At 38.5% G+C, this 21,473-nt stretch overlaps 1 protein-coding gene across 1 annotated transcript in view; it reads left to right on the top strand.

Moving 5' to 3' along the window:
- The window catches only part of MRPL13 (mitochondrial ribosomal protein L13), a 35,960-nt gene that overhangs the window by 10,874 nt on the left and 3,613 nt on the right, over positions 1 to 21,473 (top strand). The window contains exons 5-6 of the mRNA XM_061373463.1: positions 7,534 to 7,620; positions 7,949 to 8,070. Coding sequence (XP_061229447.1) covers positions 7,534 to 7,620; positions 7,949 to 8,070 — 209 coding nt within the window. The remainder of the gene's footprint in view (positions 1 to 7,533; positions 7,621 to 7,948; positions 8,071 to 21,473) is intronic.

Genomic DNA, 21,473 nt, shown 5'->3' with positions numbered 1-21,473 from the left:
GTAAACCTGTTCTTTGAGATGACGTGCTTGGAATGCATAGAAGCTTGGGGATTTCTTGTTTGTTTTTACTGAAATTTGCAGCAGTCTTGTTTAGCTGGAAAAATGCTGATAGGCATGAGACCAACACTTTAAAAATTGGGCTCTAAAGCGCTAGGTACAAGGAGACTAAAAGATGTGCTTTTAAACCTCACAGATGTGAGAGGGAACAAAAATTACTTGGAAAAATCTTTCTGGGGAGATCTTACAGCTTCTTATTAAAATCCTTGCAAAAGATGTTGACATCCCATCTGTGGAAACAGGTAGTAATACTATTAGAACAAAGTTTTCAACCAATTTCTTACTCTATTTCTAATTTTATAAGTAAGCAAAACTTGGCTTAATTTTTTGGTGTTTTTTTGATGTTTTTTTTTTTTTGGGGGGGGGGGGGGAGTTTCTGCTGCAGCCCCCCCTTCCAAAAAAATAAGAGGGGGACATCACATTTGGCTAATACCAAGTGCTCAGTGAGAGGATTGACCTTTGCAGTATTCAGAGGCTGTATTGCCTCTGACAAAGAAATAATGGACAATAATTGTTCAGAATGAATGGTACCTGCTAGGGAAGATTATTAAGCCAGGCAGGGTAGCTCTGTGGAAATGTGCAGTGAGGAAGCCTTCGGGGGTGTCAAGGTTCTGGTTTGTTCTGCTGCTGGCACTTATACTAAGGGGCTTAAAATGTTCCAAGTCTCCTTTTGAATGCTCTTTAGCAACTGCTTGCGGGTATAGACTTGCCATTATATCTGCATGATAATGATCTTTTGAAGAAAAGCTTAGACAGAAAACACAGTTAAATATTGCTGTTGGTATTTGAAAGCCTATTTTCTTTGCATCAGTAAGGGATGGTTGATACAATAATATGTACACACTAAAAGACAATTACTGAAACACCAGATAAAATAGCTTTTTCTTCTATTACTATGGAGAAAGATTTTTAATTAAGTAGAGCAAAACTTCAAAGTATGGATTAGTAGGCACACAGAAGTTAGCATGGCATAGGGAGAAAAATACTGTAATGGAACCTGTTATCTTAAAACCTCTAAATAAGTCTTAGAGCTGGCTCGGTCTTTTGCTTCAGAGTAGACAAAAGTACTTCTTTGTTTAAAAGAAAGTCTGACTCCATTTCTTATTTGAATTTGCGAGACAAATTATCATATTAAAGAACAAAATAAACTTCTACGTTTAATTGCTGAACAGTAGTGGAAAGCAAAATAGGACGCATTGGACATTTATTTTGTCTGTGTCGTGGTTTAAACCCATCCAGCTTGTGCACTCTCTCCCAGTGAGTGGTGCTGGGCTGGTAGTAGTCAAGGACTGTGTCCCCCCCCGGGGGCTCCCCCCCTTCCCCGCTCCTGGAGGGATGGGGAGGAGAATTGAAAGAATGCAACTCCCACGGGTTGAGATAAAAACAGTCCAGCAACCAGTGTACAACACAAATCACCACTGCTACCACCACCAACAACAAGGATAAGAGAAAATAACAAGGGAAAAGAATACAATACCACCCGCCGAAAAATGAGTCCAACCCAGCAGACCCCCTGTCCTTCCGGGTAACTCCCAGTTACCTCCTGGGCATGATGTGCTGTGGTATGAAGTACCTCTTTGGTCAGTTTGGGTCAGGTGTCCTGTCTCTGCTTTCTCCCAGCTTCCCCTCCTCCTTGGCAGAGCATGAGGCTCACAAAGTCCTTGGCCAAACGAAAACATCATTGTTATCAGCTCTGTTCCCAGCCCAAAAGTCAAAACACAGCACTGCACCAGCTACCAAGAAAGAGAAAAAATGACTGCTACTGCTAAACCCAGGACAGTCTGTGACCAAATAATTCTTATGACAGTACTAAGTAAATCCACTATTGCTGTACTACTTGTTCAACTGTCAGAGGTAGAAAGGTGAAGTCCTTTGTACGCTTTTGTAACATATGGTGGGAAGAACAGTATCGTGTACAGAGCAGAAACCCAGGAACTGGTAGAAGGAAGATGTAGTATCAAGCTGTATCTCCAAGTAATTGATGTATCTCCTGAAATTCTTTTAGGGTTTGGTTTTTATGCCCTGTAATTAATCATTTTGTTTTCTCTGGAACTCTGTGTCCTTCCCATGTTCTAAAGATGCTTCCTGGTGATTATTGGACTTCATTCAGCTGCTAGGGTAGATTTTCCTCTGGAAATTCAGCCAATTATTTTGTGCTTCTCAGGACTAGGAGTGGTATTGCTATGTTGATTTCCTTCTTTAAAGTATGTTATATCTGGCAAAGACTCTTTCTTAGAACTTGCATCAGGCAGAGTCTGCAACTTGCACATGAGCCAAAGCCTATCACAAAGCTTGAAATGTTCAAGACTCACACAGTGTTTCAAATAAATGTATTTGTAATTTATTTGTACTCATAAAATGTTAAACCATGTAGTACGGAACTGAAAGGGTAAGAGTTTTTCTAGAGCTGCCTTCAGATTCCTTTCCTCCTAATTAGCCGTTTATATTGAAACTAAAAACCTAATGTCATGTAACTGTGATTAAGAGTGTGTCTATGCTGTAAGTATAGAAGTTAGCCAACTTGCAATATTCAAGGTGACAGTTGTAACCAGAGCTATAGGAATTTTGTAGTTAAAAAGAAATTGGGGCAAACAGCATTCCAGTACTTTAAAAATCCCTGAATATTATTGCTCTGATGGCTGTATGCATCTGATGGTGGATGTATTTTCTTGATAGTCAAAGTGTCGTGGCCTTTAAGAGCAGTATTTGTGAGGATATGATGGAATTTTTCAGGTTGCTAGTACTAAAGGTAAAGGAAAGGGGAGAGGAGGCAGTTGGAACCCATAAAGAACTGGATAAACTGTTTAAATGTACTACTTAGTTTTAAACTGAAACTGAGGTTGCAGAGACCTGTATGTAGGGAGACCTCTTTGCTAGCATGAAGCTCCACAGATACCAGCTGAGTTTTATACCTTTCATGTAAAATTAAACTTTCACAATTTTAGTAGCTCAAAGTAAACATAATCACATAGAAAACAGTGAGAACGTGTAGAAAGGTGGTGTTGTTAATTGCTTAAACAGTGTGTCCAGATGTGTGCTGTCAGGGAGCATTGAAGCTGGGTTTGGGTTTTGTTTGAGCTCAGTAGCAAACTTAATTTTTGCAATTCCATACCTTTTTAATTTAGGGTTGATGTATTCTTAGTAAAACTTGAACATGTTCAGGGAACAGGAGAGCCCTTACTTAACACTCTGTAAATATTGCTGGTTGGATCTGCCTTTTCTGTTACACAATCTTAACTCAGGTTGCAAAAGCCATCCTTATAACTTCAGTTAAGCCTGTACTTTACTAACTTCTTCGACTTGTCATCACACCAGTCAGAGTGAGGTTTTGGCTCTAGACACGATTTGGGGCAAGAAACTGGATGTAAACTTGGTCTTTCCAGGAGCTGTGTTTGGATTTGTTTTGGCTTGTAGAAGTCTTTGAGGCAGAAATTGCAATGAAGGAAGTTAGAGGTTTTCCAGCACTGTTTTCTCCATCCTAGCTGCCTGTATGGCCTTTTGTTCTGTAGGTGCACTAACAGCTTTGCAATAAATCAAGAATACAAGTATCGAATAGTGCACGCTTTTAAATCTGCACTTCAGTTTCCTTAGTAATACACTTGCTTGGCTTTTTACAATTCTCAAATAATAGGTTATCACCACATCTATGCACCTTTTTTTTTTTTTGTTCTTTCTTTCTTTCTTTCTTTTAATTCTTTTATCTTTTTCTTCTTGACCAAGATGAATGAACTTGAGGAGTTAGAGGTTGGCATCTGCCTTTCAGCTGCTCCAGCAAGGAAATTATGATCACTTGCAGAAACCAAGGCTTTGTTCCCTCTTTGTCTTTACTGTGTGTTGCTGGGGCAGGGAACATGCATGCTCAAACCCAAGATTATTCCTCTTCTTGTTTTCCACATATAGATGGCCATATTTGCAAGTGGCTCAGCCATTAAAGGCTCTGTGATAGCCACAAAAACATATAATTGAAAAATTAGCTGTTTGAAATGTCTAGTTAGTAAATTACCAGTTTGTTTCATCTGAGAGTTCATTCAATTGCATTGAAGCTCCAGAATGGGAGAGACTGTAACAGTGAAGTCCAGTTAACTGTTCTGGATCAGGCAAGGATTTAATATCTTCAGCAGTGACATAGAGGGTGGGTTCAAATGCACCCTCAGCAAGCTGGTGAATAACACCCAGTTGAGTGATACAGTACAGGATTCACTAGAGGGAAGGGACGCCATCCAGAGGGACCGTGGCAGGCTTGAGAGCTGGGCTCATGCAAACCTTGTGAATTTCAACAAGGCTCAGTGCAAGGTCCTGCACCTGGGTCTGGGCAATCCCCAGTATCAGTACAGGCTGGGGGATGAAAGGATTGGGAGCAACCCTGTGGAGAAGGACTTAGGGGAACTGGTGGAGTGTGCGCTTACAGCCCAGAAACCAGTCGGAGGAAGGCCATGAAAATAATCAGAGGGATGGAGCACCTCGCACATGAGGAAAGTCTGAGAGAGTTGAAGTTGCTCAGCCTGAAGAAAACTTTCTGGGGACACCTTTTTATGGCCTTTCAATATCTAAAGGGCACTTTGCAAGAAAGATGAACAGACTTTTTTTTTTTTTTAAGACCTATAGTGACAGAACAAGGGGGAATGATTTTAAATGGAAAAAGGGTAGATTTAGAATAGATATTAGGAAGAAATTATTTTCTGTGAGTGTGGTGAGACGCAGGAATGGGTTGTCCTGCGAGGCTGTAGATGCCACATCCCTGGAAGTGTTCAAGGCCAGGTTGGATGGGGCTTTGAACAACCTACTGTAGTGGAAGGTGTCCCTGTCCATGGCAGGGGATCAGAAGCAGATGATCTTTAAGGCCTCTTCCAGCCCAAACCGTTCTATGGTTCTGTGCTTTGCCTAGCACTAAAAAATGGTTTGTGATTCATGTGGGGGTGATTTTTCTGTTGCAGATCTTGTGGTAATACACTTCTTGCGTGTGTGAGAGGGCACAGAAAGCCAAATGTGTTCTTGAACAGCATGGAGATTGGCAGATGTACCAAAGCATACCTTGGATTGCGCTTATTGCACTTAGCATACTGTTCTATAGAAATGGGTATTGAAGATATAATTATCTATAACCATTCATTGTCCTTTATCAGTTTCGAAGTCCTGCTTTCATGTTAGTCTGTTGTGACCTGAAGTTGTCAGTTCTGCAGTGACAATACAGAACATTGAGAGTATGTTTTCATTGTTTAACTTAAGCGTATAAATCAGTCGTTCTTTTCCAGTATGGCTTTTTAATAGGCTCATTTTTACAACTGAGCTGTTATCTTTGTAGTGTGGCTAAAAAAATTAGGTTGGGTTTACCAGGCAGAAGCATCCCCAACCAGAATAAACCAGCTGTTCGTCCAGCTCACTGGTTTGTTTTGACAGGTGTTGTGTGCCACATACTGCAGAGGAAGATCAAAACTGACAAACAAACATTGGCTGTTTGAAGAAGTAAAACATTTAACAATGTTCATTAAAATATTTTAAAGTTTTTCTTTTTATTGGAGTGAAATCATTAATTCATAGGTCATATATTGACCATGTGTACGTACAGTTTACTAACCTAAGGAATTAGCACTGGTTCTATCACAATCTGAAGTTAAAAGTGATTTTTAGATAAAGAAAAATATCCCCACAATTAGGCAATGTGTTGTGAAGTATCTGGATCTGTCATTTTAGGTGTGATTTAATTTGATCTTTCATTGCCTATAAGGAAAAATACTGGGTAGAACAGAAAATAAGTATATGACATGAAAATTATTAATGGCAAAAGGGCTGTTCACATGAGCTGCTGCTTATATTTGTGTATTTTCTTATATTGTTATAGTGTCTGTCTTGATTTTCAGTATTCAGTGAAATAAACCCGTCAAGGTTCATTTTCTGTCTTCGTCTTGTTATGTTCTTTGTCTAAGCACATGGCTAAATAAACTGTAATTTGCTGTACAAGCAAGCTACAATTTATCCCTAAAAGCATTAGTTTTCATCTTTTTTTTTAGTAGTTGCTTATTAATTTTTATTAGAGAAGGTATCAACACTTTAGATTACTCTGCCCAACCTAATGTACTTTATCTACATATATGTATATTTTTATTATGTTTGTCCATGGGTTTGGTGATGGTACTGACTGCATAACATCTGAGAATCTGCATGATGTTGAGGCTTCTCTAAATGACTTCAGAGTTTCTCAAGGCTTTTAGATGTTGAGGCTTCTCTGAATGACTTCAGTTTCTCAAGGCTTTTAATGTATATTTAGGAGGATTCTAAGACAATGTTACTGTCTGTTATGTGGCAAAATGAAAATAATACTGGGGCCAAATTAGCTTTGAGTGTTGGCTAACTTCAGAATTCAAGTATAAATGCCTGCAAGCTTAAGAACCTCCACTTCCCATTAATTTCACTTGCAATAATTAATCATTCTACCATAATTATGTGGTTCCAGCTGGGAAATTGGTGTTAGTCATTGTCTCTAAAATTTCAATTTAATTCCTTTAATTCATTTAATAAAAGGAAGTAAGTTTGCTTAATACTTTTTTCAAAACACCCAGATGACTGGGAGACTCATTTGTACTTAGTGCACTGCATTTCAGTGTGGCTTATCGACTTCAGCTTAAGGTTGCACTAAGCGTGCATGGGCCGTTCCTGATGTGGAGCTACTTTATGTCTGGGTGGCATGGAGCACACCTCCTGCTTACCAGATTGCGCATAGGTCTACCCCTAAATGCGTTGCTGTCCTTTATAAAACCCTTTTTGTCTCCTACAGTTGCATGCCTTGTTTTACATTTACAGATGTTCTCTATAATGATGTGTTTTGTATTTAAATTACAGGCATCTATACTAGAGTCCATGAGAAATCCTGTTGAATTTTGTTACTTTTCAATAAGCACAGTCTAGTGTAGATGTACAAATTCCATTCATTCCTGATGCTCAGAAATTAGATTGTTCATCTGGAACTAATAACAAGAGAATAAATTATAAATATATATAATATGTTCACAGTGCAGTGTTTTGGTGTGTCAGCATTGCTTAAGGTAGGATGTATTAATTATGTACAAATGTCAAACACAGCAAATACATGTTAAACTAGTTTCTGGGAACACTTGGTAAATTTGTTAGAGCCTGTCCAGTATTTGTTGTATATAAAAAAGCTTCTAAATTCTTTTCAAAGTTGAATGATCATATGCAGTCATCCACAGTGCTAAATATAGCTCTTACCTTTCTGAGCTGAAATTTTCTATATGGCTCTTAGAGTGTTTATATGATGGAGAGTTAGTATTTCTTCTGCCAAAACAGAAACCTAGAAGTCTAGGGCACCTTTGAATGTGGTGCTAGAGTTCATCGGCATGGAAGAAGTTGACTGAAAAGTGGTTCAGTTACTTTTGGAATGGGTAGAGGGAAACACAGCTTACGTTTTTCTTGTTATTTGCGGCCTGTCTGATTGTTTGTTACCATGTAATCTTTCCTCAGATTGTTAAACTCACTGTTTATAGAATGCTTCCAAAAAACCTTCAGAGAAGAACTATGATGCAGAGACTGCACCTGTTCCCAGAGGATGTGGGTAGTCGTGCACTTATATTTTCATTCTTGTGTGATTTGGGGGTGAAGAGGGAGTGTTAGCAATAGCAAAACTTTTGTCATAAGAATGTAAATTAAGAAAAATCAAGCTGCTTTTTATTTATGTATTTAAATGTAGCAGAAATGTTGATGCTTTTGTCTTTATTATTTCCCAAAGTTATGACATATAAGACATGCCTCTGTTTAGGTCAAAAACTTAGCATGAACCATGCAGTAGTGTGGACAGATTTTGGTATGGATTTGGGGGAGAAGTGGTGTTATTTTTTTAAAATAGGGAGATAGCTAAGACTGTTCTCACCTTCCTCAGGTTATTCCAGAAGATATAGAGAAGAATCTTCTACAGGAAATTCCTCAGCCGCGTGTAGTCCCCAAGAGGTTAGATGAATATACGCCAGAAGAAATTGCTGCATTTCCAAGGGTTTGGACTCCGTAAGTATCTCAGATTTTTTTAAAAGGATACTTTGACTGAATATATACAATATAGGCTCTCACATTATCATTAATAAAAAAAAAAAGTAATGCTTTTTCTCTTTATGTTATCTTTTTTCTTGAGAGAGGGGAGATCATTAAAGCAAAAAACGCTCATATTAAAATGAGTGGTTGCTAAGGCTTTTGTATTTCTGGCCTTTCTTTTAATGAGAAAAGTTTTTCTTAAAAAACATGTTTTCAACTCTTCATCAAAGTGGGTTTAGTAAAAGATGAGTAAAACACCTCATTACTTTGTTTGAGTTGTGCTCTATAATATGTAACTGTTAGCCATAGCCAAAGGAAACACCATGCAGCTCTGTGAGGGAATGACTCATTGTGAAGGGAGGTGGGGGACCCTTCAGATTTTCTCCAGAGAAAAGGAAAGAATTCTACTAAATTAGACCTTGGAGAGTGGATGTTTGGCAAGGAATATGCTACCTATTTATTTTGATAAATAATTTTTTTTCCATGTGCAAAATCAGTTCCACAATAGTTGTGTGGCATATGAATGAGTATTTGTGGTTTGCTTTATACCACCACAGGCAGCATTGAGTCAACCCACTAGTGAAAATAATGTGTTACATTGTGGGTGTTTTCTTATTCGTACCAGTATGATTTTTCTTGTGTTCATTTTGAGAGTCCTGTTTAGGTTCAGGATCCCATTACAATAGTTAACAGAGATTAATTTTGAAAGTTTTCTCCTCTCCTGATTATTCTAATGAAATTTCAGAGAAAATGTAACAAATAGGGAGATGAGGAAGGGTGCATATAAGCTAACTCAAGGACCAACTCGATGGTTATCTCCAGTAAATACTTTTAAAAGGTTGTTTCTCTTTCTCCTATTAAAAAAAAAGCGTTCCTGTGCACTCCTACGCTAATACTATACATTAATCCTAAAAAATAGACTTGGTGTGAGTCTCAAATGATACGTCATCCTATTGAGTGGTTCCACTGAACCACATGTTAGCTGCACATGGAGAGAGGTCAGATGCTGAAGTGGTAGTAGTAACTTATTTCTCATGAGTCTGCTTTCTGCTTAAGATATGATCTCTGGGGTGTCTTGATAGGGGAATGATCACGGAATGGTTAAGGTGGGAAAGGAGCTCTGGAGGTCATCTCATCCAACCGCTTGGCTCAATCAGGGCCATCTAGAGCTGGTTACCCAGACCATTTGTTAATATTTCCAAGGATGGACATTTCATAACCTTTCTGGGCAGCCTGTTCCACTGCTCAGTCGACCTCATAGTAAAAAATGTGTTTTCTGATGTTCAGGCAGTTCCTCTTGTTCCACTAAGTCTTGTTCAAATCATAGGAATTCAAAGTGCCAGAACTGAATACCTCCTATTTTCATGGGACAATTTAAAAGGTTCAGCAGAAGTTTTCATGTCCAGCTGATTGAAGAACACTATTAGAGAATGATCTGCAGTGAGTACATGGTTTAGAGTTGTCGCTAATCATGACTAGATAGCAGCAAGCCTGTAAAGTACAAAAAAAATCATTGTACAACAGTAACCCTCTTTCAAGCAAAGAAAGCCTTTAACAAAGAGAGGAGGCTTAATGAAGAGAAGAGAAAACTCACATCAGAAGAGTATTTTTAAATTGTCTGTCAGTGGAAAGAAAAACCAAGTAATTTTCAGTGCATGGCCAAAACTGTTGGTGTACCTTTGAAAGGGGCCTGATGCTTTTTGCTTGGTAAGATTAACATTAAAGGGGGAGGTAGGGGTGGTTGTTTTGTTGGGTTTTTTTAAAGTAAATTAAACATTTTAAATTACATCATGTATTTTCTGTGCATCATAAGGCACATTGCAAATAAGGGCCTTCACCCTTTTAGGCAGTGGGGATCAGGCAGCAGACATATGTGGACAAGAGATGTAATTTATCCAGAAGAAAACTGGTAATAAAATAAAGTAAATGAACACTTGAATAGAACATTCTTGCAATTCAGAAGCAGAGCTCATAATTCCTTTTATGGACCAGCAGCTCTCACTGCTTAAGCCAGACCAATACAAAAAAATCCCAGGAATACGTATAGGACAAATGTCTGTATCCATTTCACATATATTTATAGGGTCTGTATTCCTTTGAGGGGAAAACTTGAGTAATGTTCCATTGTTCTCTTACATGTTTAATTGAAACCAAAGTAATTTTTTAGTGAAAGTTCTTACTCTTGGTGGGCTTTTGCTTGCAAATCCTTGTAAGAACAGGAAAAAGTTAGCCTGTATCATATGACTACTAAAGATGCACACCCTTCTGATTTTGTCTTTTTGGATATTTTCTCTGTCTTGTCTCAGAACTGTATAGGTTCTGAATAGAAGTTTCAAGTGGATTCAAAAAAGGGAAGTGTATGGCCATCAGTGGCTATTAAATATGGTTCTCCAGATGTGACTCATGGCTCAGGAAGTTGCCAATATCGTTGTATATTTATCTTGTTTCTTCAGCTTTTTCTCTGTACATCTGCCACAGAGATGATGGAACTTTGATGGGCTCTAGAAGGGCAGATATTTATAATGCCAAAGGCAAAGAGCTGTGGGATTGAAGCAAATACTGTATGATCTCCAGTCTTCCAGATGATCAGCATTGACTTGTGCTCTTCTTCTCATTTTCAGTATGTAGAATATAATGTGGATTTTAGTAGGAAAATATTAAATATCACTTGGAGAACACCTAAATATGTGAGCGGAATATGGGGAACACCTAAAAGTGTGTTCTGCGCGCTCAAAAAAAAAAGCAGTATCTTGGCTTTCCTTTCTGATAGTGCTTGCTTGATGTGGGTTGACTTAGGCCTGTGTGCTAAAATATGGGAAGGGCACTGACAGCATTTTGGAAATGACTTGGGGTTTGTTGTATTTCTTCTATATTCTCATGAATATGTGTAATATTTTCAAAAGTTTATAAAAATATCAGTTGTATTTAGATGATCCTAGATGATACTAAAATAGTCTCTGCATCAATTCTTTGTAATCTGAGGCACCTCGGTATTACAGTTGAAAAGGAGCAAAGTCCAGTAATGCTTTAGGCCTTCTACAGAGTAGAAACAGGTAGATTGGTTTTGGCTTTTTCTAAGCTATGTCAATTACACAAATTGCTATGTTTGTTTTTATCCTCACTACTGAATGGAGTTGCAAATGCTGAGATCTCCTCATTCCTATGAGATCTCATTGGATTAGCCCTGTAGAAACTTTAGACTTTGCACCAATGATCAGAATTCTGCGATATGTTAGACCAAAGGGGATAAGCCTCTCACACCCTATGTTATATCATACTCTCATATAGTTGTCTTTAGTACTAATAAAGATTCTCACACAGTAATTGTTTGAATTGGAAGCTGGCACTTAGCTTTAACTAATTGGGAGTGTCCCTTTTTTCAAAGGAAAATGTGTTATGCTGTCAGAGCTTTCGAAGTACTTCTCTTTGTCCCCACACACTGCCAATGTTTTGCTTGACCTCACCTCCTCAGCACTGCGTCACCTTAATTGTGTTGACATGTAGGAGTGTGTGACAGAAGACAAGTAAACTTGATGCCATCTAATTCCGTCACTACTGTCAAACTAAGTTTCCTAATGGCTTCATGTCAGCATTGAGAAGACTGCTTGAGTATGTTGATCCTTGGGGGAAATCTGCAAGTAAGAACACTTTTGAAGCTAGATTTGACTTTAGATTTCCCCTCCCATCATTTCTTGGAACCATTTCCTCTGGAGGAATTCAAAGCACAGAGAAAATATGCATTCACTTTTTTATATTTCTTTTCTCTGCTGCCTAGTCCAGATTGATTTTTGGCGCTATTTGTATACAGCCTTTTTTAATCTATACCAGTTATAGAGGCTAGTTAGAGCCACTTTTAAAGGCAGAAGAAGACATTACCATACCTTTGCTGTGTTGGACTATAGTCCTACACTCTTTGCTCTCGGGAACTCTTAAGTCCTAGCAGAGGGATCAGGAATGGAGGTTGGTTATCTACCATCTCCACTAGCCGCAGGGTTCGTTGCTGTTGTAATCTCAGCTTCTTGTCCTGGCCTGCAACCAGACCATTGTGGCTGTGAAATACTAGTGTCAGATAAGTTTTACTTTAACCTTCAGCTCACTTCTCTGGCAGTTTTGATGTTGGGAAGAGTTTCCAATTTGAATCAATGGGAAAAGTATTAATGCTTTTCCTGACTGAGGGAATAAATGTATTATTGTGATTCTCTATCACTCAAAGTGCCATGTGGGGAAGGGATTAATTGTGAAATAAAAGGTACAGAATTGAGCTAATTTTGCAAAATAACTTTCCGATGTGATAAATTAAAACTCAGAAGTCTGTAAAAGGGGTCTTAAAGTGAATGGTAGTGGTCACTGTTCTGATTAAAGTGCCAGCTAAATGTCTGAGAAGAAACAGCTGTGCTTCAAAGGCACTAATAGAAAGGCTGTATGAATATCCAACTGTAATAGACTGTGTTCTGAACTTTTTCAGTGTGTGAGCCCATGGAAGAAGTAGTGGTTGCATTATTCCTTTGAAAGACTGTAAAAGCAACAAAGATTTAAATATTTCCGTATTCTTTAATGATGTCAGCTTTTTTGAGGTGTATAGCAAAAATATTCTCTTAAAATGAGCCCCAAAAGGGACAAAAAGCTGACAGCTTTGTTCAACAGAGCTAAGGGAAGTCAGTTAAAATGACGTTGTATAAATCTGGTATTCTTTATAATTTGAAGTGTACCAAAAAAAGCCAACTACCTCACACCAAAATTGTTTTAGAAGAGGAACTGTAAAGGGAACATGAGTTGTTACTCAGAAATCCAAATATTGCAGGAAAACATCTGTATCTCTGAACACAAAACTGGCTTTCTGTTTGGGTTCCTCGTCATCTTACTCTTTTCCAGCTGCCAGAGAGGTTGTGGAATCTCCAGCCTTGGTGACGCTCAGTACTTAACTGCATGACTACCTGAGCAACCTGATGTAATACTGAAATTAGTCCCATTTTGAGTGTGGTCCCTTCTGATGCAAATTATTCCATGGTTCTTAATATATGATGAAAGCGAAAAAATGTAGATATTACACTAGATCAGTATTTTAATAAACTGTGTTTAAAACCTCCAGTGCATATGTTGCTAGTAGGGTTAGTCCCATTTGGCTTTCCCTTGGGCGATTGTTTGTTATGCTGTCCTAGGTCTTGGAAGTCTGGGTAAGAGCACATAGTACTAAAATAAGTAGCCTTGTCTTGTCTTGTCTTGTCTTGCTGCATTCAGGGTATAAAACGCCTATGTGTTTACTGTTGTGTACTTTGGTTTGTGAGCTTCTGCAGAACCCATAGATAGCTTCCAAGCTGTAAGAGAAGTCCCTACAATAAATCAGAAAACGAAAGATGCAGGAAAACTATAAACTCTTATTTGTTTAATTTTCCTTTTCTTCAGATGGTTTTAATAAGTCTTCCTGCCTTACGCGACTTGATTTTAGTTATCTTTATCTTCCATGGAATTCTGATTTTGGAATTCTGTTTAACAAAGAGTTAGAGGTTCAAAAGGGAATTAAATTCCTCTGAAAGTGATTTAAAAAAAAAGGAGTTGGAGGGAGACACTCTTTGTGGCACATCTTTCTATGAAAAAGAAGTAATGTAGCTGATACTCATCATGGCTTGACTTCGTGAACGAAGATTTGGGAAGGGCATTTACCCACGCTTACTACAAGCGCGCTGATGACTAAGAAGGCCAATGTGGGATAGGCAAATCCGGCTACAAAAAGCACAGCAGAAGGTCTCCTTGGGTGGAACAGGTGGGACACGATTCTTCCTGCGTTGTCTTTTCTCCTCGAGACTAGTTCTTCGTGAACTCTCAAGGGAGTCAGCGGCATTATGTATGGTGTGCCTCCAAGTCTCCCGATTGGAGGCCAAGGTGGACCACTGATGGTAGTCAATATGGCCAAGGCTAAGGTATTGTTTCAGGGAGTCCTTGTATCTCTTCTTTGGGGCACCTCTCTTGCGGCTACCAGTGGCAAGTTCACCGTAAAACACGATCTTGGGGAGGCGGTGATCCTTCATTCTAGAGACGTGCCCTGCCCAGCGCAGCTGCAGTTTCAGCAGTGTGGCCTCGATGCTGGTGACCCCTGCCTGTTCGAGGACAGTGACATTAGACACTTTACAAATAGCTGTGTTTTTAAATGGAAAAAATCAAAAGCATATTTGGTTAAAGGTATGCAAGGCTATAGAGGTAAACACAATTACAACAAGAAAATTAATCTTTTAAAATTTTACATTAAAACTTGCACCCTCCCTGTATATAAAATAAGACAGGTAATAGGGCATGAATATAAAGTAGTGAATTTACATGAGAGTTACTAGTATTAGGAGGGAAAAAAGCCTTTTTCTCCATAATCTGAAGTAATAATGTAAGTAGTTTTCATTTGGAATGTGAAGAGAACATGTTCAGTGCTGCTAATGATCTTATTGGACTGTCTGCCTATATTTTTGTGTCAAAATGTCTTGCTACAGATGCTTTTTTCAAGGCTGTTTTGCTGGTAATTGGAGCCTGACGCACCATGGACAAATCTGCAATATCCAAGTGGAAATGGTTTTTAAGGAAAGCACAGGTCTGGTGTGGAAAACCTAGCAAATGGTTTGCTTTCCAGAATGGAGAGCCTTCCTGTCACCCCTCCTTCCCCCACAGTAGAGTCCGTGATAGGACGTCAAGATCCTGCTCCATGAAAGCAGAGAATTAAATGTCAGAATGTTTCCAGTGAGAGTGGTTTTTTTTGAGCATTCTTTCCTTTTACCCCTAACTGGGAGCAATTGACTTTCCAGGTTGTGCAGAGCTTCTCTCTTAGAGCCTTGATGGAGAGGTCTGAAATGAGTGTGGTGGAAAACCATGTAGATACAGGAAAGTTAAATTATGTCTTTTCCAGACACATTAAGAGGGGGAAAACAAGATCAAAAACTAGTTCCTTTGACAGAGTTTGATTTCGTAGCTTCTTACCATGAATGAAATCATTATTTCAAGTGTGTTTGAAGTTTCAGATTTAATGTCTTTTAAATGAGTTTTAAACAGAAGTCATCACAGAATTTGCCAGTCACATATGACTAAGCAAACAGTTCTGTTCCATTAAAGCAAGGATACGTCAGACTCCTGTAAATTTTCCTGTTACATACTGTTTTAAAGTTGTTTAACTGTCTGGGTATATATATATATGTATATATGTGTGTTTCTAGACTTTTTTAAAGGCAGGAAATTGTTTTTGAAGAAGTATTTAAATAAGAATATTTAGAACAGATATATAGAACAGTCAGTCTGTGTTGTTCAAGGGTGCATTCCTGAGAGTTTCCCTGAAGAAAGTAGAGCCGTCTGATTTCCAAGAGTACACTGGGGCTGGTGCTGGTTGTGCATACTGAGTGACTGTTCCACTGCCAGACTTCATAGGAACTCTCCCTGGGCCAGACAGCCCCTTACTTGGCCTTCAGGGAAAAAAGCCCTTGAACACTTTTGATGTTTTTCAAACTTGATGTATTGTAAATGCTGACATTTGGTTTAAGAAAACCAAACACCTTTTTAACGTTTATTTTTTCTGAGTAACTTGCTCGATTTCTGGCACTCATCTGTACATCCTGCTTGAAGCATGGGGTTGCAGAGCCTAGTCTGAAGCCATAATTCAGCTTCAGCTGAACAGCATGGGCTGGGCAGGATCCTGGTATTGACACTTCATGTCCCCTCCCTGGCATGGGACACAGATTCTTGGTAGTTCACCAGCAATGCTCAGTGGCTTTGAAAGCAGAGAATCACGGTGTTGCCACAAAGAAAAGTGTATAGGTGATGAAACACAAGCATGTTGGACACCTGTGAACCGCAGATGGCTCTGATAATCCTCATACACATCCTGTGCTAATGGTAACTTCCAGTTCTTCCCTGGCTTTGTGTTCCTTAAAGCAAGCCCTGCCAACCTCTGGCAACCTGAAGCTGATGTTCCTAGCAAACAAATTTGTAGGTGCTGGATGTCTTTGGTGGGTGTCTTTGGGATTAAGGTATCCTCTCAGCTGCAGTTGCCCTTTCTGCTTGTTATCTTGTCTTGCACAATTCTGATATTTTTAATGTAAGTTTCTATTCTTGGTTATCCAAATTAGTTTGGGATGTAGCAGTAACAGAGTTGAAGAAGATGAAAGAGAGATACTGGTTATGGGGCTGAAATGATGTTATAAACAGTACTTCTATAATTGCAAGATGCCGGCAGGTGTTCTTTTTAATGAAGTTTTTTTGTCTGTTAATTTCTTCAGATAAAATTGTAGGAGTAGTTAACTCCAGCTATATGGAGGCTCTCAGAAAGAAAACCACAAAGATCTCTGAAAATGATGAGGTCTTGAGCTATTTTTATAAGGACCATCTTAAGTTTATTCATAAGCTCTTAAAAATTCTGCACTGAAATAAGCATGTTCCTTCAGCCTTTTTCTTAGTTCCTTCTTAGTTGCAGAGGGTGTGAGTGCAGCTTTGGGGGGTTTGGTTTTGTTTGTATCATGCCTTATGTGGCAGTGTTTGGTTCTTATCTTGGGTTATGGGGTGTTTCTGTAATAGGAATAAGTACTGCCTCTCCAACACAAATGCTTATCCTTCACAAATCCAAGGTGCTGTGTGTCAGTGTTGAGAGAAGTGGCCAACACAAACTTCTGTGAAAGACTGGAACCAGTCTTACTTTTTCCCAAAACCAAACTGCATAAACCAGGAGAAAACTGTCCTGCCCCTGCAGCCCAGTTCTGTTCCAATGTACTCTTTGAGGAATCCCTCTGGAAGTTCATTTGCTGTGGCTTTTTAGGTTCTTGGTAGGAATTCCGGTAACTATCTGGAGATCATTAACCCTCATTAAAATCTGGGAATTATCACTGGTAACTTTATAGTAAGGGCATAAAATATATCAGGATTCTGTGTAGCATTTTTCTTAACAGGAGACTTGAAGGTAGTTAAGTCTCACATTTCAGGCTACCAGAGCTTAATCTAAACTCCGTGGACAAAATGCCACATGGATGCTTGAGAAGAAAATTGCTCTGTACATTAAGTTTTAACTGTAGGCAGCAACTGAACACTGATCTAGAAGGATCAGTAGCTTAATCACCTTAAAAATCTGACACATTCATGTTTAGATTGTTTAGCCTATTACAATGAATTACTGGCTTTTCTCTAGCATGCATGAAGCGCACCAATGCTATTGATTCTCATATCCTGTACCTGGGGGCAGCTTAGGTTGTATCTAAAACCAGAGTTGAAGGTGAGAGATGTAATAAAAGGGGAACTGGGTGTTCTCTCCTCAGCTGTCTGAAGAGTCTCTCAGAAAAGAAAGTTCCAAAGCTACTTTCTCCTGATAAAATTTGTTGATCTCATATGCAAGAAGAGAAACTAAATTAGTGGTAATTTGACAAGCAATTTGAGAATGATTGTATACATACTGTTGAACTACTTGCATAGATGAGATTAGAATTAATTTTTAATTGCTCTTTAAGAATGTCTAGATTTGTTTTTTTGACTTTTGGTGCTGACAGTAAGTCTGGAAAGGATTTCACCATTCCTTTACCCACTTCTCTGTTTATTTGAAGAATAATGTCATTACTTGGACAAAGCCAAGTGTACAGTGCTGTTATTGCTACAGTCCTACAGGTTTTAGCAGAATATATCACTTAAAGAAAAAACTTGCATTTGCAAAAATTCTCACTGAGATGAAATTTACACAAACATTGCATTGGTTTAACATAAATAATTTTCCAGACAGAATTCGTATAATCCAGGTCAAAATCTGGGATCAACAGGAATTTTTAAACAGCTTAGTTCAGTTTTACTTGATATGTTTTTAGATAAACTGGTGTTGTAGCCAATTTAATTTAAATTGTAATAAGCCATTCTTAATTTCACAAATGTACCTAAATTATTGTTAGCATCTGTTTGGATGACTTGATTTATAGACATGTTTTAAAAATTAAAATAAGAGCTAGCTTCCTGTAGAAAAATATCCATCCTACAGTTAAGGACCACAAACGATTCATCTTAAGCTTTGTGTGCACAGGAAAGGGTTAGTCACTCTAGCTCTTCTGGCATAACAGTATCAGTGAAGGCACCTTTTCTTGCTCTGTTTTGTTACTAAACGCAGCTCCTGTTACTGTGGTTTATTCTTCAAGTGAAGTAAGTTATACATGTAGAAGTGCTTTTTAGCCAAGATGATGGTCTGCATGAGAACTACACCAATATGGAAAAGGTTCTTTTGTCCCCAGGCAGAGCAAGAAGTTCATGGCTAAGAATAGGCCAAGTGGTTATTGGAAATTTAATACCTAGTTTGAATATCATTAGCTGTTTCGCTAATGATTCTACCAGAGGCATAGAGCTACCCTGGGATAGTAGGTACATCTTGAGTAGAAAAAGTTTTCAACTCCCCCCCTCCCAGCTCCAAACTCTTCTTGATATTTGAGTGTAACCACATAATTTGGTTTTACAGAGAATGACAGCCATGTCTGATCCTTGGGGGTTTATTTACTGGTGTGATTAGTCAAACAGAGGAAGTGTGTTCAGAAATCCCCTTTAGCTATGGTGCACTTAACCTACTAGCTGTTGACTTTGGCACAACTTGCTAAGTATACCTGAAAAATAGACATATTCCTCTTGTGTTTACAATAAATTCTGGCTCTGTGTTGAAGTCTGTCTTTCAAGTTTGTCTATAAAAATGAATCTTCACATACTTTATAAAAATTTATAGTTGTATTCATAAATTAACCTTAAAAAGTATGCCAGACAGACCACAAATTTCATGCAGTTTGTATTGTGTAACAGTTTTATGCAAGATATATCATGAAGCTTTTGTTATAAGAAGAGGTTAAAAACTTGTGTTTCCATTAATAAGCGGACATGAAAGATGAGCCATGGATTTATACTGTGTAAGCAGCCGACTGTCATCAGTTAGCAATAATCCCACATTCCTGTGATTGTGATTCCTATAAATACAAAGAGCATTACAGTAGTACAGACCCAGTGTGCCTGCTAACTCAGAGTAATTGGACCAAATAGTAGCAGAGGGCTAGATACTAAGTGGTGTGATCAGTCCACAAAGTCTTTTCACTAATCAGTCTTCCCTGATCTTTCCTGTTACAAATCTTGTTTATAATGCTCCTAAAAGACACATTTATGAGCCAGTGGAAGTCATTGGTGAGCTACTTAACAAATTTGGGGTGGTTTAGAAGTACTTCAGCACCAATTAAAATACATTTCTCTCAGTGTTCTAGTTTTTCAGCCAAGTTTGGAGAGATTTTTATCCCTATTGTTACTTGGAATTCTTGAAATCTGTGTAGGAAAATCATGAAGAGCTTCTGTAAAACTCCACAGTCATCCTGAAGACGCTCATTCAGCTGCTGGGGGAACTGTACACTGTTCTGCAGGAAACAGGGGAAGAAAGGTGACAGAAAGCCACTGGAAAAAAAAACCCTATCATAAAGCCACAGACCTAAAACCCTCTGGCATGAGATACTCTTAAAACATTTTGTAACTCTGAATTAAGACTTTTTTGAGGGATAAGCCATGAGAATGGGAATCCTACCAGACAAGAAATTTTTCAAGTAACAGGGAGCACTGTACAGGCTGTGAATGGACAAGACGGATGTGCCTTTCTTACAGGGTGGTTATTAATTTTTATGGGGTTATAATGTATATGCAGTGTGTTTTTTCTCAGTCATGGATACAGTGAAATCTTCACAGAATTCTAACCCTTTTCAACTTTTGCTCTTGTACCACTGCTTTCATCTCAGTTCATTAGTGTGCAGTGTTAGTTAGCCTTAAGGCACTGACCTTTTACAGTGCTGACACAGTCCCTTCTGAACACTCATTGTTATTGTGGTGAGATTGCAGAAGGTACAAGGAACTCTGGCTCCCTGGGTCATGTTCTCCAACGGTGAGATAATTGCCCGCAGGTGAAGACAAAAATGCCATTTGAGATCTTCAAAGCCTCCAAACCAGGTGTGCATTGCTGAGTCAAGAGCAGGTATTGACAGGTCACTTCTGCAGCATTGCTGGTATTATTCCTTAGCAGAGGCAGCTTTGAAACCATTCGTTACCAGTCATGAATACACGCCTGTGAGCATACAAATGACTGTAGTAACTCCATAAAATCTGACTTTGTATAATTTCTTTTGAAGCGCCTTGAACAATGCAACATAACAAAACTATTCCGAGTCTTTATGAAGAGTTGACTGTCCAGGTTTTTTGAGCTTGAAAGATGAGGTCATGTTATCAAATGCTATTCTATCAGCAGCATGTGGTTGACAAAACTAGGTGGGTGTGTGACTTCTTTTGAAAGAAGGAAGAGCAGCATCTATTCTAAATTATATCATAGCTAGTCCCAATGCATTTAGAAGTTCTGAAAGAACCAGAATAATTTGGATTAAAATATGTTATTTTGAAGAAGTATTCTGATTTATTAAAAAAATAAGGATTTTTAAAGGATTGCCTGAAAATCAAAATGCTGCAAAGGATTATGAATTAACCTCTCTACATATAAAATAGTGTCAAGTTTACCCTAGAGCCTTAACCTTATTTCTTTGAGGTAAGTAATGCTGTTTTTCATCTGCGTGCTCTAGGAGCTGTATTACAAGATGTTCTCTCACATGAGAAATAAGGCAGTGAAGTTGACCTATTTTTTTTTTAATCAAGATATTGCAGTGTAATGCAGATTGGTGATACTTAGATTTGGCCTACACAGAGTAACACCTCCCTCTTTGCCCCCTTATTTTTTTCTGAGGCTGTTTTGCCTCCACAAAACATTGCTAGGGAAAGGGAAACATCTTTGTTGGAATGTGCTGACAAGAATTTAATAAAGATGGAACTGTGCAGCAAGTCTGTTCAGAGTTGATGGAAATAAATATTCACTCCAGGAGTTGAAAATTGAACATTTAACTTCTGGAAAGGTTCTCTGTTCTGTCTACTTGACAGGAAAAATACCCTAGGAAGAGCACGTTTCACATCATATTGGAAAAGAATACTGAATATCGGGGAGGGGAAGGGTCCCATCATAGTTGGAGCTATCTAAGTAGGTGTTTTTGTACTGTTAGTTTCTGTTTGCCATCTGAGATACGCAGAGGCTGAGGTCATAGCTTCGTGAGCATTTCTTCTGGCAAAAAGGCTGCTTTTCAAGTATCATCCATCACTTTTCCTGCCTTTCCATTCTGCTTGTGTAGCAAGAGAATAAAGAGCATCAGGGAGATGACCTAGATTAAAAATAACCTTGTTTTATGCAGCTGCAAAAAGTGCTGTGCGTTAGAGTCGGTGGTTGGTTGTTAGGGAGACACACGTATGGTCACTAAACTTCAGTATTAATTTAGTACAGGTAGTTTAAGCTCCATTTGGTATAAATAAAATGGATCTTTACTTTAAGTACTCAGGGGAAG

This window comes from Neopsephotus bourkii, unplaced genomic scaffold (assembly GCF_033783945.1).
Source record: "Neopsephotus bourkii isolate Nb327-2 ecotype Australia unplaced genomic scaffold, CSIRO-AGI_Nbou_v1 NB_1630, whole genome shotgun sequence".
In the NCBI taxonomy this organism is placed as follows: Eukaryota; Metazoa; Chordata; class Aves; order Psittaciformes; family Psittacidae; genus Neopsephotus; species Neopsephotus bourkii.
This window is presented reverse-complemented; position numbering and strand designations above follow the sequence as displayed.